The 17,689-nt window shown below is 37.8% G+C and overlaps 1 protein-coding gene across 1 annotated transcript in view; it reads left to right on the forward strand.

Annotated features, from left to right (window-relative positions):
- The window catches only part of GABRA1 (gamma-aminobutyric acid type A receptor subunit alpha1), a 115,694-nt gene that overhangs the window by 61,694 nt on the left and 36,311 nt on the right, over positions 1–17,689 (forward strand). Inside the window, exons 4-7 of the mRNA XM_075275029.1 lie at positions 2,316–2,383; positions 4,056–4,276; positions 9,181–9,263; positions 13,934–14,077. Coding sequence (XP_075131130.1) covers positions 2,316–2,383; positions 4,056–4,276; positions 9,181–9,263; positions 13,934–14,077 — 516 coding nt within the window. The remainder of the gene's footprint in view (positions 1–2,315; positions 2,384–4,055; positions 4,277–9,180; positions 9,264–13,933; positions 14,078–17,689) is intronic.

The following is a 17,689-nucleotide window of genomic DNA, read 5'->3' on the forward strand; positions in this document are numbered from 1 at the left end:
CAAATGAGTGGGCCTAGTCGGGAGGGAGTGTTGTGGCACGGACGCCCGTGGCTGATTCAACTGCAGAATCCGCGGCAAGAAAGGGCAACTTGCTTCTTTTTTCCGCGAGTGGGAAGAAACCGATCGCGGAAAAAGGAAGTGAACAGATCTAACTGAAGTCAATGGGAGGTGGTTTTTTGAGTCAGATTCTGAGGTGGATTCCACATCATAATCTGGTCCAAAATACACCATGTGAACCCACCCTTACTGCACAGAAACAGTAGGGGTTACCGAAAAAATCTCACTGTGCTGGATTTAGTGGAGCAGCACCTATTAAAGGATGTCAAGGACTGAACTTGGTGGAGGAGGTGAAAGGTTCCCTTTAAATAAAATCAGTCTGAACCAGAATCCATGTTGTGCAGATGCTAGCATGTGCTGCATGAGTCATTGAGCAATGCTCTGTATCTTGGTCCCAGCACTTCACAGTGATCTCGGCTTAGAGATGTGATGTACACCAGGGGATGACAGTGCTAGAGACGCTCCGGTCTGCCCAGGACATTGATTAGCATATTGATGACTCTGCAATTAGCATGACAGATGCTCTATTAGTTTGATGGTCTCCTGGGTTACTGTATAACTACTCTATTCACAAACCCATATCACAACTGGAACAAGAAACAATATGAGATTTGATATGCGAGTTTGGGTTATTCCCATAAATTAAGAACTATACTCTCTGCTATGCTTTTAAATATAACTGAAAAATGTCTTCCGCATATAGGGCTGTCATATAGAGCATATAGGGCTGTCATTTTTGGTTATATAGTTACAATACTATATATAGCATACTGTACTCCGCTGTTTTCTTCACCCCATTTGATAAAAGAAGCAGTATATATCACTTGACTATAGTCTTAAACTCATCATGTTCAGCTCATTGAGAAGGGATGAAATCCCATTCTTGTGATACCATAGGTCCTATGGATGGGTAATCCATTACTTTTCTCGGAAAACCTAGACTACTATGGCGTATTCATTTTGAGTGGCTCTCAGCAATTTTTCTTCAGCACTGCAAAGTATCGGTGAACAGTCATGTCTACAATATGGTTGAGCGATTAGGATCGGAAAAGATCGGATTCTGATCGACAATCGAGTAAATGTCACGATCGCGATGGGGATCGGGATTGGATGGAAAATGATCGGAAATCGGAACTCAACCATGATGCAAATTTCCATCCTTAGATCTAATCTTCACATTTTTTGACGAGTTTTGGGAATATGGTAGAAATGTAGCATCAGGGGGTTCACCAAAACCAGCAAACTTTTGAAAGTGGTCTACGAGAAAAAAAAGTTTGAGAACCTCTGCTCTACACCCACGAGCGATGAGGAACAGCAGAAGAACGACCAGAACGAAGAGCCACCGGCTTACTCCAAATTATTAAAATCACACTTAGCTTTATTTCGATAAACACCAATACACAATGCTTAGACAGCGTTTCGTGTGTTGTTTTTTATCGAAATATGGTATCACGGACAACGGTATCTATATCGTGTTGTAAATGTATTCATCCATTTCTAATGACCAATTCAGAAAGTCATAACATGGCAATATAGGGTCTATAATACAACCATAGATCAAGTTTTGACCTTTGGTTGAGATGGGATTTGTGTCCATAATATGCGCTATATAAACCGCCATATTAACTGGCACTAAGAGGAATGGCAAACTAAAACAGTCATACATGCTGTCTGGTCTGACTGCTTATTGTCTGGATACTGAGTACTGATAACCATAGGGCAAGTTGTTGTATCAGAGGAGTAAAGATACAGGTATATACAGCTTAACCCTTTCCTAGCTGATTTTTTTTCATCACCAATGGACACCATGAAGACTTGAGATAGATGAGCCATCAAAACTTACATGTGAAAGGAGGGGTCCGGTGTGGACTCCACTTTACAATCTATTGAAAACACTTGAACTTTAAGTCGTGTATTTGATTTAATGTTGTTATGTAATATAAGCTAAAAATATTCGGGGTCAGTAAATATTTTATAGAATTTTTGAAAAGGTTCTACGAGATTTTAAAAAGGAGAAAATTTGAATAAAATTAATAAAAAATACAAAAAAATACAAAAATACTTTTTTATATACAGTATAGACGTACATATACTATATATATATATATATATATATATATATATATATATATATATATATATATATAATCACATGAATGCCTTGCTCCCAGTGTTAGGAGGTGAAGAAAAATAACCTATTTTAGATCTAATGAAGATTGTTAGTAGACATTGAACATCCTCATTTCCTGCTTCAACAGAGCGTGTAACTGAAGTGAACACAGACATCTTTGTCACCAGCTTTGGACCCGTTTCTGATCATGATATGGTAAGATACATTTTCTTATATTACGTTCTATGTTTCTGGAGTTTGACTTCAAGCTCTGTGCACAAAAGGGAATAAGGAGATGAATTATATTTGCATATGGTAATGAGCAAGTAAAGACTAATTTTACCTATCAGGCATCTGCGCTTTATGATGCCTGAATTTTTTTTCACATGTGTCACGGTTGACCTATATTTGGTCCTGGCTATGAACTTCACATTACCAATGGTATTATAAATCTATATGTTATGTGCAAAACTAGAGCAACCTTAAAGGGAGTGCACCACGAGAAAATGACCTACTTTTTAGAAGTTTTTTTTTATTAAACACAAATATATTTTTTTTTCAAGTCACTATATATGTCTATCTATCTATCTATCTATCTATCTATCTATCTATCTATCGCCTATCTATCTATCTATCTATCTATCTATCTATCTATCTATAGTACTATATACTACAATTTTCAATTTAGCCACTGAGCCTGATAATAGCTTTGTTTCTATTTTGTAAGCAGTCACCTGTACATTACAAGCAAGACGGACAGTATTACAGCACCTCTATAGATAACACCACATGACCGCCATCATGGAACTCACGGTTGCCAATTGATGATGTCACAGTCTATCTACTCTCCTTCCTGTCATCTAGAAAACTCTACTATAGATCTCAATGAGAACCGAACGCATTGACAAGCGTTGAGCAATAAAAGCACTCAGACCCCATAGACTATAATGGGGTCCATGTGTTTTTCGTGCGAGTTATATGGACAGAACATTACTTCATGAACTACTTGACTCTCCACATGACTCGTGTGGAGACCGCATGAAAAACACACGTACCCTAATATAGTCTATGGGGTCTGTGTGCTTTCATTGCTCACCACTTGTCAATGCATTTGGTAATCCGTTCGCAGCCTCCCCGAATGGAATACCGAATGCAGATGTGACCCAGGCCTTAGTAAAAGACACAATTTACACCTAACCCTCATCTGATAACATCATTTAGGACAACTCTCTACAAATCTTATTACCTTCCCTAAGACACCTCACATGAATAGTATCCTTGAAAGTCTATAATTCGATCTTGGAATAAAACAAGTCTTAATGTTATTACGTTAGTTTATTGCATTACTTAAAAGACTTGAGATTTTTTTTTTTTTTTTGCCCTGTTCAAGTTTCACAATTTCAGAAATCTGCTTGCAATTCCTTACCCATCAGGGTGCATTACGCAAATTTAAGAGAATAATAGGAAAATCGATTCATCCTATATCCGGATATACTGGGTAAAACGGCTCCTCCATCTCTATTGCCTAATTTACATTGGGTGGGTGGATAAATAAATATCAGGACTCATTGACTTGGATTATTTTGCACAATATACAGATACAGATATTTCGAAGGGAGCCAATATACTGACTGTGTTGCACGCTACATGACCCATCAGATGTGGCCACACATGTCATTGATCTTAATATCAATATTTTATTTCCCCTTTTGCCATTTTTCTTCCCCGTCTACATTACAAATACATGATTTACTCACTCATCCTATGGTAGGTTACTCAGAAAATGAGCTTTATTATAAATTGGAATAATAAAACGTTGCAAGACAGAGAACCGAGAACAACGTTGCATTTTACCTTTAATCTCTCTTCTTTCTTTGTCCGTATACAGGAATATACAATTGATGTATTTTTTCGACAAGGTTGGAGAGATGAAAGACTAAAATTCAAGGGACCTATGACTGTTCTCCGTCTAAATAATTTAATGGCTAGTAAAATATGGACTCCAGATACATTTTTTCACAATGGGAAGAAATCTGTGGCTCACAACATGACTATGCCAAACAAACTGTTGCGAATAACAGAAGATGGAACGCTGCTTTATACAATGAGGTAATTGCTTTTGGTTTTATTTAGCTGGAAATATATTATTTTGTCAGTTTATATTAGTTTATCATTGCTTTGTGACTAGAGTTAAATTTGACAATGTGGGTAAACCTAAGCCTAAGAATGAATAATAATAGAAAGACAAAAACTTATCTTGACTACAAACGTATCCTACATTCACACTTCTAAAGTTTCCTTCTATTCTGACAACTCGTACTTCATGTATTATATTATTTTGGTGTATTATTTTTTTTTACACTGAGTGTATACACTGTCTACCAATAAGTACTTGGACACCTGTGGTAGAATAGAAAATCAACATTTATTCCTATTCAATAGTTGGTAGAGCCTCCATGAGTGGCAATTACAGCCTCAACCCTCCGGGGCTTTCCACAAGTCCTTGTATGACGACTAGTGGTATTTTATTCCATTTGGCTTGGAGAAGACAGGTAAGTTCTTTCACCGATTTTGTTTGGCTGCTGTCCCCCTTAGTTCAGCGATCCAACTCATCCCAGAGGTGCTCGATAGGGTTCAAGGCAGGCCAGTCCAGTCGGTTAACCTGATTGTCACTGTACCATGGTAGACCATGCTACATGACAGCTGACGTTGTCATCCTGGAAGTAACATTGGTCCAACCCATAGAACCGCCATAATGTAGGAAGCACCCTGTTATCTAAAATACTGCAATAGGCGTCGGCATTGAGTTTATCATGCACTGGGACCAAGGGTCCATACCAGGAGAAATACCCCCAGACCATAACTCCATACCTTCTTTTGCATGGGTGTCCAAATACTTATTGGTAGAGCATGTATTAGACAAGTTTTACTGTCCTATTTTGGAGGATATGAAATGTAAAGCTTTTATGACCTGCAAATCAGAAGCGGAACGCAATGTCGATATTCTACTTGTGGGCATGTTCTAGTCAGAAATGTTTTACAATGAGAAACATTTGTAATGCACTTTTCTAATAAAGGAACTCAAAGGACAGGGATTGTTGGAGAGTGGGGAGGGGGTTAGTGGCTGCCATAAGGATACTCATCCTCAATACCCACAAAGGTCTGTTAGCTACAGATAAACCTTCCATTTAAAAGGATTTTCCAGACTAAATATGATGCCCTATCCTGAGGATCAGTAGGGGACTGACACCTATACTGGTAAGCTGCTCTCAGCAGCTGATAAACAGAGAATGGAGCAGGAAGCAGATAGCTCTGTTCTCTACATAGTGGCCAGAACAGGTTACAGCAGCTTATTAGTCATTCATGGGAATAGGAGCTGATCTGCAGTTACTCATCAATACAACACAGTGTATCCTGGGAAATATACAAATAGAACATAACATGCAATACAACTTTAATAAGCATTAGCTAAGACCTTGCCAGGCTATGTCACAATGTGCCAAGGCCGTGCCTCTGCCAAATCCCACACAAAGCGTGAACAGCTGCTGGACCAGATTCTTAGGAACCTCTGGGTTCCAGAACTTTGGCTTAGAACCATAGCCTAAAACAGCAAGTCAATCCATTTTAAACATATGGTATATTGCCGTTCACTGAAATAATTCTTGTACAAGGAGAAAAGCTCTGCACAGAAGAACTATCAAGATGAAATATTAAGGCCACTTGAGACCAGGAAACTTATAGAAAATTCTAACCGTTGTATTGCCAGCTGTATTGCCATACTGTACATACATCATCTTGAAATATTTTCCTTGGACCCAAACCTGATAGATGGGGCTTCTATTTTTCTAAGCAGCATTTTAATGGGTATTTAACAGAGACAGCGGTTGGTGATCAGGTGAATTATTTGTTGCCAGCGATTAACCTATTAGGTAACATCAATTAATTAGGGTCCCGATATTTCCCTCATTGCCCAAGGGTAGGACTATGTCAACTGCAGTATCTTAGCCATTATAGCTCTAAATTTCACAGGAGAAAGTTCAACAAGCTACCGTGAATATATCATCACCGGACAACAAAATATATAGAGGAATAAATACAATGTACAACTATTTGCAATGTAGATTCAAGAAAACACTGTGAATCAAATATCGAACCCTATTATAGACTATGGGGGGGAAATGCTCATTTCAGGGGTAGGCAACGTTCGATCAAATTATATTTACCAAGTCCACAAGTGAGGGTCGGGCTGGATCCTCCGTGCAGTCTTCTCCTTGCAGCATCCCTGCAGTTTCTTTCGGCTCTTCCATCCATTTGTCCATTTAAGGGATGACAACAGACTGATGTTGAGTTATGTCCATTAAAGCGGAAACAGTGGGTTGGGTCAGAAAAAACTCAGACCAATGAAATTCATCAATTTTTGGGGGGCTCTTTAAAAATGAATGTGTAAGAGATGACACAACCATCAAATATGGAAAAACTATGGAATGGATACAAAATGGCCACTAAAAAGGGTTTGGATAGAGCTCTACTTCTGGAATCTCCCAAAGATCTCCAATGTTTGACCCACAACATTTTATTGTTTGATTAGACAAATTTTACAGAATAGTGAACATATATTTAAGTCAAAGTCATAACAATCCAACAATTTCTTTTCAACTATGTTTTTTTTGGCACCAATTACAATGTTTATTTTTTATCTTTGCTGAATCTAACTAGTGATCCTTCAGTCTGAAGTGTTCAGGCTAGAGTTTTAATATTAGAAAACTACTACTTAATATAGACCAGATACAGTTGCGACCACTGCTACCTCTATAATTATAGTAGTGGTCACATGTCCTTATGATGACCAAGTTTGGTTACCCCAGCCTCAGCTTGTTGAATAAAGGGTCTCACAGTTGGAGACTTTAAGAATGTATGGCTGTGTTACACATTACTGCCTGGTGCACAGTGCAAACCAATGGGTCTTATACTTAAGAGCAGCCATGGAAGTTTCCACCTAAGGGCCCCTTCAGGCAGAGGATACGCTGTCTGATTTTGAACGTGTAGACATTCCGAATCAGCAGCGTTTAAAGCAGGTCCCATTGCTTTCTATGGGAGTCGGCATACGTGCGCTCCCCATATAAATGAATGGGCTGTTTTTTCCATTCATTTCTACGGGGAGCGCGCGTATGCCAGCTCCCATAGAAAACAATGGGACCTGCTTTAAACGCTGCTGATTCGGAACTTCGACACATTCAAAATCAGACAGCGTATCCTCCGTCTGAAGGGGCCCTTAAATGGTTTGTCCAGTTTCAGACCATTATTACTATTACCATTATTGTTTCTGTATCAATTCATTACAGTCTTCTAGATCTGTGATTATTGTTTTTCATTCTAGCATAGAAAAGCTGATGTGATAGAATGTATATATAAATGCTCTAATTAATATATATATATATATATATATATATATATATATATATATATTGCTACTTGAGCAATTCCTCGATATTCTGCAGAAAATAGATAAGCAGCTACCTATAATGCAACTTGATTTGGAACCCAGGTTGACAAGCTACAACATTGTATCAATAAAAAAAGTGCACCTACAGAGATAACAAATCAAAACAGTAATCTTATGTCTGGCTGAAGGAATTATAAACTAGCAAGGTCAAACCAGGAGAGCCATAATATAACCTTAGATATGTCAGAGTATGAATTGTAGTTAAATCCAGGAGGTCACAATAGCAAAATCTGAAACAAAGGGGGAATCTAGAAGAACAAGCCAAGTGCCAGCAGATGTTCAAGGAGTAACACAGAAACAAGGATCTCAACCACAGAAATCTTAGGTAAATTACTATGCCAAAGCCAAGTTTAAATACCCCGCCTCAAGCCAGGATTAGACAGTGAAGCACAACTCTATATCTTAAAGTTCTGACCCAGGCAATGTTTCACTGGTGGTAATGGCAACTGTAAAGCAGTGGTAGCAAGCTGGAGAATCAGGAATAGTGAGATTCCTTCTGGCAAAATATAGTTGGATCAGAAGTTTTTAGTAGAGTTCTTTGTGAGCGACACAAACAGAGCTATGTGTAATTTTAAGTCTTTTTTTCCACTTTTCAACAGTGTGAAATCTTTAAATTCACCATATGAAACCATTTCAATACAATATCGCACCATAATAACAAAGGCTTAGAAAAGCTGCAACTGACAAAACAATAAGCGGTGAGACAGAGATACATACTATATACATAAAGACATGGAAACATATAGAGGCCTTATGATACAATCTCACAACCAGTATTGCCTTGGAATTCTGAATACACAAAAATATGGACATGACAATTCAAAAGTAAAGGAAAAAATAAAAATAAAAAAGTGTGAGCAATAGGGGTTGTTCCATCTCAAGGCTCCTATCTATACTGGTAGCTTATGTAAATTGAAGACTTTTCCTAAAAATATTGCTGTAGAAATGCTGCTTTGTTTGCCTGTTATGTGACCTTATTCCTCCAATTGTTTATACAGCGTTGCTATAGGACCTATAGGACAGGTGACATCACTTACTTACTGCTCAGCAGGGCAATCCATTCAACTAATTGCAGTTTGCTAATAAAGCCAAGTCTATTATCTCTCTATGTTAACACACGGATAACAAGGAGGCCATTCTGTACAAGAATCTGCATATTATCTGACCTGTATAAGTGTTGTTTGTCCTGTTTAGCAGGAAGGAGGGGGAGGGAGAGAATGATAGAAAGTGAGAAGCAGACACTGCATACTGATACACTGAGATGGGAGAGCCCCTTTAAGATGCAGGATCATTCTCCCCTACTTTGTGTTATTAGATTTCATAATTCCCTAACAATGAATGATATACAGCACATTGGAAGTTGTGAAATATGATATTTGAGAGATTATGGGTTTGTTGCATTTGATTAATTTATACTGTAGATTTTGTAAGAAAATTTAAATATTTCTGTAGAAATGGACACTCTGATATTTAGAAGATATTATTTATTATATTTTTTTTTTTTTTCAAGGTTGACTGTTCGAGCTGAATGTCCTATGCATTTAGAGGATTTTCCTATGGATGCCCATGCCTGCCCCTTGAAGTTTGGAAGTTGTAAGTATTCTATTAATCACTGACATTGTAGCAATTTTTCCAATTTTGAGAAATGCTCAAAACATTTTTCCAAATTCATGTAGAATAATGAGAATAATACAATTGTATGATATATCTTCATATACACAAATGGATAAAATACAGAAAAAACGTAAATGGTGATTTATTTACTTAATTTCCAAAATTTTGTTCGAATATGATTCCCACTGACTAAAATGAAGGAGAAATAGTAGACACAATTTCTGAAATTCCTAATACTCAGAGTTTTGGGTTGCTTAGATAATATTGAAGGATATGAATTCCTGAGACTGGCATCATTACCTTTAGCTTTCAAGTTTATCAGGAGGAGGCGATTATCTGACCTTCCACCTACAGTAATGGAATGGATAAACCTAATGAACCATACTCGTAGGTATGATAGATTGGCTCATCACGCATAAAATATCAGGGAGAAGGTTAAGTAGGGTAGAATTTACGCTTTTCTATATATAGAAAATGGCATGCTACTTCCGCAAACCCATTGTATATGGAACACTTAGGATGTATCCATATGGGGGGAAATTACCGCTAAAAATATGCCTTATTGATGAAAAAATGTAGATATTGCATGTTAGACAATAGAAAAATAAGGGTTTGTTCACACAAAGTTTTGTTGCAGGCGTAATCCGCCTCAAAATCTGCCTGCAAAAAAGGGTTCTCATCTATTTGAATGGGAGCCGCTCGCTTTTTTTCCCCGCTAGCGGGAAAAAGAAGCGAGATACCCCTTCTTCCCAAGGATTCTGCAGCGTGAGACTCCCTGCTGATTAGGCCCATTCATTCAGGCCTAGTCAGGAGCGGAATGCACTGCATTGGCATCCCGTTTCAGCTAGCCGCGCGGAGTGTTCACATGGTGGAATTTGGCTTTCGTCATGTGAACAACATACCCTAAGAAGACATGCAACCTGTACAGTTAGACTAGACAGTTTTAAGCTAAGGACCCATGTGGTGTCTCAGAGAAAAAAAGCGGTGCTGGGAAAAACGTGGCGGCAACACATCTTGGTTTTTCCTGCAGTGCTTTAGACAGAAAATTCTCAAAGGTTTCCTCTTTTTCCTTCTTTCAATTATACCTATGGGGAAACCAATGGCGCTTCCGTATAATTGATCATGCTGAATTTTCCAAAACTGCGCCGGTTTTGAAAATCGTGGAGTGTCCGCTCCAAAGTTTTTACCACAAAGTGTGCGTGGGATTCGCAAGAATCCAATCCATTTTGCCCAGACTCTAATATGCTTCGTGGGACCCCCACCTTAAACTGCACCAGATTTAGCCAAACATCCAGCCTAAGTTTGTACTATAATACTTTTGGACAATACCAGTAAATCTGTCCCAGTGTCTTAAAATTTTCAAAAAGGAACAAAAAACAATTACAATTGTTGCTTGTTAGCCAATAGCAAAATAACAAACACTGGACATACGTTGCTTTCTTGTATTGCCATTTTTCTATTACTTTCTTGGCATTCGGTTGATAAGGGACTTTTATTTGAAAAGGTTTTAAGTTCTGGGTTTGATTTTTTTTTTTAGGTTCTTTTTCGATTTTTTATATGGAAGGAAAATACATAAAATTGATGTGTGGCCAAAAAAGAACAACTAAAAAATGCTTGAAAAAAATGCATAACTTTCTTCTTTTTTTTTTTCACCAAGAAATATACCCCCCTGTAATTGTTGTCGCTGAGATTCACCCTGTGTTAGGGAGATAGACCTTCACAATTAATTTTATCATTATTCTCAAAAAGTTGTAGATTCCATTTGACAAAGGTTACTTATTAGTATATTTTTTATTTTTTCATGAAAGCTGGTAAAAGATTATATAATACAATCATGATCTTCTATAAACCTTTATACGGTGGAATAGAAATTGGCAACAACTACAGAACTGCAAATTAATTTCCAAGTCAATTTTTGTTTAGTACAAGACCATTTCATCCTCAACAATAAATGTCCCCGATGGAGTATTCTGTGTGCAGAACATAATGCTGGGCCATGGTCTTTATGTCTTTACAGTAACCCTTTTATTTGTTACAAAGCTTCAGTTCACCTAGACATCATTATCACCTGAAAACTCAGCAGCCATAGTGAAAATGTTATTGCTGTTAGAAGCAATAGGCGCACAGAAGGCTTGTTTTATTTCATACATTTGAAGGTCATCATCATACTAGAGGACATCTTTGTGTTACTGTAGCTCCTGAACCCGTCACATCTGCCTGTCAACATAATGTCTGAAATTTCCAGTTGAGTCTGCCTACTACTTATACTGTATGTGAAAATATGTTGCCCATTATATAATTGACTCTTAAATTCTTAAAGAAATCTTTGGCTGCCTTGTTTTCCTAACCTTAAATTCAGTATTTTTTATTTTATTTTTTTACATTGTACTGTATGTAGAAATTTCATATTAGGAATATAAATGTTTGGTTTTAAATTAAAAATTTAAATTTAAAATTAGATAGAGAAGCAAATTTTATATTACTATTTCCAAAAGTAATTATAAAAGTCTCTTTATTGACTTGAACTGTACAGATATGGCACCAGGCCATCAGTATTATGTATAAAAGTATTGCCTATAAGATTGGATTTATTGTCTCACTGCACTGTATCTACTTAAAATACTAACTCATAGCAAGTAAGGAGGTCCTGACGCAGCTTGTGACCCTTGTATACAAAATATCCCATGGCTAACTAAATTGTGTCAATAAATCGCTGCCTCTACAGGGTTAAGATACTCTCTCTATTCACTTTACAAAAACATGTTTTACTACCACCATGAGTTTCCAAAAATAGAGTAATAATACGGATACAATAACCACCTTGAAATTGTCAGAATCAGATAAAGGAGTCCAAATTCTCACTGTAAAGAGGCCCGATGTATTACCTACGTAATGTTTCTTAGCCTACATTCACAAAAACGTTAAAATTGTTCATGTGACAATTTTTTATTTTTTTAAAACAGCTGTCACATGGTTGCATTCAATTCACCGTATGTAAATGGAGGTTATTCACATGACACATTTTTTTAGCGCAAAAAATATAAAATGTTAAACGATCTTTAAGTACACTCAAATGAATGATGGATCCATGAAACGGGTACCCCACATGTGTAAACGGCTATGAAAAAAGTTCATTTTTCAAGGCCATTTTGCAATATGACAAACACATAACATGAGCTCTGTTGCAATTATTTTATGTTCTAAAAGAGTATCCTGTATATTAAGAGCTCAATGCCTTTCCAAGAATATTTGTGGTTGCCATAAATGTGAGATGATTTATTATTATTATTATTATAGATGAGCGAACAGTAAAATGTTCGAGGTTTGATATTCGTTTTGAGTAGCCCCTCAATATTCGACTACTCGAATCGAATATCGAACCCTATTATAGTCTATGGGGGGAAAATGCTCGTTTCAGGGGTAGGCAACATTCGATCAAATTACACTTACCAAGTCCACGAGTGAGGGTCGGGCTGGATCCTCCATGCAGTCTTCTCCTGGGCAGAGCCGACTGTATATGCCCGCACTACAAGCGGGCATGCGCAGTCGGCTCTGCCCAGCCCCGATGCCTGACAGAGTGAATAAAGAGCCGGAAGACGCCGCGGGGAAGCTGCACGGAGAAGACTTCTAAAGGTAGGAGAAGAACCAGCGTTGATTGGCCGACTGTATAGCATTCGGCCAATCAATGCTGGTTCTGCATCGAACTTTTACATTCGAACAGCGAGTGGTACTCAATCGAGTACGAGTATTTCGAATACCATAGTATTCGATTGAATACCTACTCGATTGAGTACTACTCGCTCAATAATAATAATAATAATAATAATAATAATAATAGTTATACTAATAATTTATAAAGGCATCAATTATTCCAGGGACCTGGAAAAACCTTATATGTACAGTAAAAAATAAAGAAATAAGTCCTATGTTCCAGGATGGGAAACTACCCACCTATAAGCCACGGGTAAAAAAAAAAAAAAAGTCAAGACATGGAGGAACAACAGCAAAAATGATGATGATAATAATAATAATAATAATAATAATAATAATAACTATAATTATTATTATTAGAGATGAGCAAACACTATTTGGAAAAGCCGTCCTGAATAGCACGCTCCCATAGAAATGAATGGAAGCGGCCGGCACGCCGACTTTGCCAGTGGCCGGTCGCTTACCCCCCCCCCCGCGTGCTGACTACGTCCATTCATTTCTATGGGAGCTTGCTATTCGAAACGGCTGTTTCGAATAGTGTTCGCTCATCTCTAATAATTATCATTATCATCATCATCGATATACTCTAATATACAATACAGATCAATAAAAAATTATAATGTATGATCATAGTAAAGTTCACAGAGCTGGCATTCTATTAAACTGGTAAAGTGGTGCTCACTTTTGGAACTGACCGCAAATATAAAGAAAAGAAAAAACATTTTTTTTTTTTTAATAAAACTTCCATACCGAAAAAAAAGGACTCTCTTGTCTATAGCAACCAAATCATGTTATACAGTTTTGATAAATGACGCCTTGGAAATTTTTGCATTAGTCAAAATCTATGTCTAACTCTACCTAACTGGGTGTCCTAACAGAAGACATATTAAGCTCCTTTTACATATATGGTTTGAGAACTGTATTTTTTTTCCATACAGATGCATACACAAGAGCTGAAGTCGTCTACATCTGGACACGAGAACCATCGCAGTCTGTCGTCGTTGCCGAAGATGGCTCCAGGTTAAATCAATACGATCTGCTAGGTCAAACGGTGGCGTCTGGAATTGTTCAATCTAGTACAGGTTGGTGAATATTTGTGCTTTGCCTTCACATATTGTACGCTTTACATCCTATTGACTCCTCTTGTCTAAAGCAATAGAATCTCACTCCGGCAGAGGATGAGTTGCTACAGCAACAAGAGAAAATCTAATGATCAATTATTGTCCAATACTATCATTTTCAGGCTTAGTTAATCCTGCTAATGATGCCCTTTTCAACATCTGAAACCAAATGAAAAGGGCAGATTATAAATAGTCAGTGGAGAAGTAGATTTTGGGGATGTTTGGATTGCTAGAAATAATTGTCATTTATTGTAAATTGCCATTGTTTTGAGAAATGTACGCGCCGTTCTCTTTTTGGCATTGTAATTTTCATTGGGAAGTCAAATTAGCATGTGACTGCTACTCATCATTATAATAAGAAAAGTGTATTTCAAGGAGACGCAATTTAATGTAGCGTGTAAACCAAAACAAACAGGAAGCCTAGTTGTTTTACGACCTTGAATATGTCACCTTACCTCCCCGTGTCTCAAGCATGGAGAATTGCTTGTAGGTTCTACGGAGCAGGAAAAATATAGAATGATTTTCTACAAAGAAATTTTTAAAAAATTCTAAAAATATGGGCGAAAATCATCTCAATATATTATACGTGATCATTTTGTGCAAAAATAAGCATATACATTGTTTCGTAAATTCCCCATGAATAAAGCTGCAGCATCAGTCATCTGTCTGTCCAATATTAAATGAGAGTATCCATCATTTCTTGTAAGAAATAATACTTTAGCATAGTATGGGTCCATTCAGAGCCGCTCTCTGCATCATAACGGATGGTTGTCTCTGCTATACATCATGTACTTACGAGATGCACACCGCAACTTAAAAATCTGTAGATCGAAGTCAATGTTCATCCTTGAACCGTGTCTTGAATGTAAATGTGTAGATCAATTTACGTTGCTCATTAATTTCTTAAGATTTCCTCTGGAGATTTTGCTTAAAGGGTTTTCCCATGAACATAACCCTATTTGGATTTGTAGACAATTGAAAGTTTAAAATTCTGCAAAAAATTTGAATTCACCAAAATTTGTAACGGTCAATTTTCTGCAAATCCAAATATTAATAGTGACAGTGTTTTGTCTTGATGGGTTGTTGATGGATAGGAACATGGAGGCAGAAACTTTCTATGGTCTGTGATTTGTCACAAGCTAAGCCATGATTTCTTTATGGTGACAGAGTTATGAGACAGGGACACTTCATATAGGAGAAGAATCAAATCGAATCAAACAAGCTTTATTGGCACGTCTGAATAGATATTTGGCATTGCCAAAGCTAGTAAAGTGGGGGAGGGGGAGTTGGAGTCAAGTGGGAAGTGGTGGGTATGGGGGTGGGGTGGGGTAGTTGATTTGAGGTATAACAGTCTGTGGAGTTTCATCTTCCTCTTAGTTGGTGACCGCTATATGGGGAGGTGGGGTGGGTGGTTTGGGGTATAACAGTCCGTGGAGTCTCATCTTCTCTTGTTTGGTGACAGCTAGACACGTATTGGGCAGCGATCTCCATAGTGGCCTCTTCTTCTCCCAGTAGGATGTAGAGTTTCCTCTTCTCGTCTGCAGAAGATAACCTGACCACAAAAAGGAAATCTTGGCAGGGTTTTAGAGTATAGAAAGTCACTACATCCATGGTCGTATCCATTGGCAAACAAACAAGACAAAAGACTGTCACCACTAAGACATTTTCAACCAATGACAGACACTAAGTGAGGGCAATGGAGTTTCTTCTATAAAGACGCATATTATGAGAATACTGCACCTACATTTTTCTTCACAGCTCTTATTACTTGATTGTTTGCTGACCCACTACTACATTGATATGACTGTATATCATCAGTGCAGAGAACAGGGAGGGAGGATTTCCAGTATTCAGATTGCTGGACATTAAAGGAGATCACAATGTTGTGAGATAGGCCTGTGGACCACTCTGGTTTATAGGACCAGTCCCACCCTGTGAACGCTATAGCTACATCACTGATTATACAGATGACTCCTCCATGACCTTTTCTCTTGGCTGGACATGTCCAGATATTTGTCACAAGATAGTTACAAAGATTTATGATGGTAAGCAAAGGATTTATATGCATGTTGTTATATTATATTGAATTAATTTAATTAGAAATAGAGTTCTCAACCATATTTAAGCAAAGGCAAATGTGGACACAATTCATAGATGCTGCTACACTGATTCTGGCACTGTTGGAATTTTCCCTCTAGCTCCTACCATTCCTGAGCTTTCATTGGGGTTAATTTTGGTGCCTGATTTGCTATTTAGGGTTAAGTCTATCAGGAGGGCGGTGTCAGGCAGGAGCAAACAAGGGGTGTGACTCTGAGTTCTCATTCTGGATGCCTCTGATTGGAGCCCTGAATCATGCCCCCCTGCCTGACACTGCCCTCCTGACAATACAGAGTCTCCATGGCATATTGAGCACCAAAACAAACTGCACTGATCTCTCTGTAGCCCCCACCATTACCAAGCAATCAGTGCAGTTAGTTTTGGTGCTTGATATGCTATGTAGACTTTGTAATGTCAGCAGGGCAGTGTCAGGCAGGGGAACTCCTGCCTGATACTACCTTCCTGACATTACAGAGCCTAAATAGTATATCAGGCACCAAAATTAACACCATCAAATGTTCAGGAATGATAGGAGCTAGAGAAAACATTCCAATTGCGATGGAATCAGTGGAGCGATGCCTATTATACTAAGAACTGGAATTGGTGGAGGTGGTGAAAGGTCCTCTTTAAGGGTAATTTTTTATCACTACAGCTGCTGTTCAGAATTTTTACCCACATGGAAAATATGGGTTATATCAGGATGAGCCATGATTAAAATAAATAAATAAATAAATAAATACATATAAATATATAGATAAATAGATACAGGAAATTCAGAACAGATGCATATTTGCCAGTCCTTGTTACCAATAGGTTAGAAGTATCTTACGCTGGGTTCACACCAGCGTTTGGGTCTTCATTATCAGGTTTCCGTCTTCTGCCAACAGAAGACAGAAACCTATCAGACCGAGTCTGGGTGTGAACGCCGGTGAGCGATTTATGCTCTTCGTGGTGAAACCATTTTTTTTAAAACCGGACACAAAGTCCTGCATGTCCGACTTTGTGTCCGGTTAAAAAAAAAACAAAAAACAGTTTCACCATGGAGCACATAAAACGCTCACTGGCGCTCATGACCGGACACTTTTCAAGCCCATTCAAATGAATGGGTTTCAAACATGACTGCAGGTTTCCGTCTCCTTCCCAGTTTCATGCAAGAAATGGAAACCTGCATAACAGAGACCCCGGCTGCAGATGTGAACGAGCCCTTAGATGTTCTTGTCACTATATATGGATAATTTCCAGTATAGCTTTTACATACCCATGATGCACCCTTGTATATATTTATGATATTAATGGTAAAGGAGTATTAGAATCAGTATAGTAGATAGCAAACTCCTGCAAATATGCCAACATTTTACATAGACATGTTGCAGTACTTTATATGAGTACATTTAGTAAAACCGCTAACAATGAACTTTTCATTGACTTGAACCGTTCGCCAGATGGGTCACTTTCAGCTGCATCTACATAAGTTAA

Source organism: Leptodactylus fuscus, chromosome 5, assembly GCF_031893055.1.
Source record: "Leptodactylus fuscus isolate aLepFus1 chromosome 5, aLepFus1.hap2, whole genome shotgun sequence".
NCBI lineage: Eukaryota > Metazoa > Chordata > Amphibia > Anura > Leptodactylidae > Leptodactylus > Leptodactylus fuscus.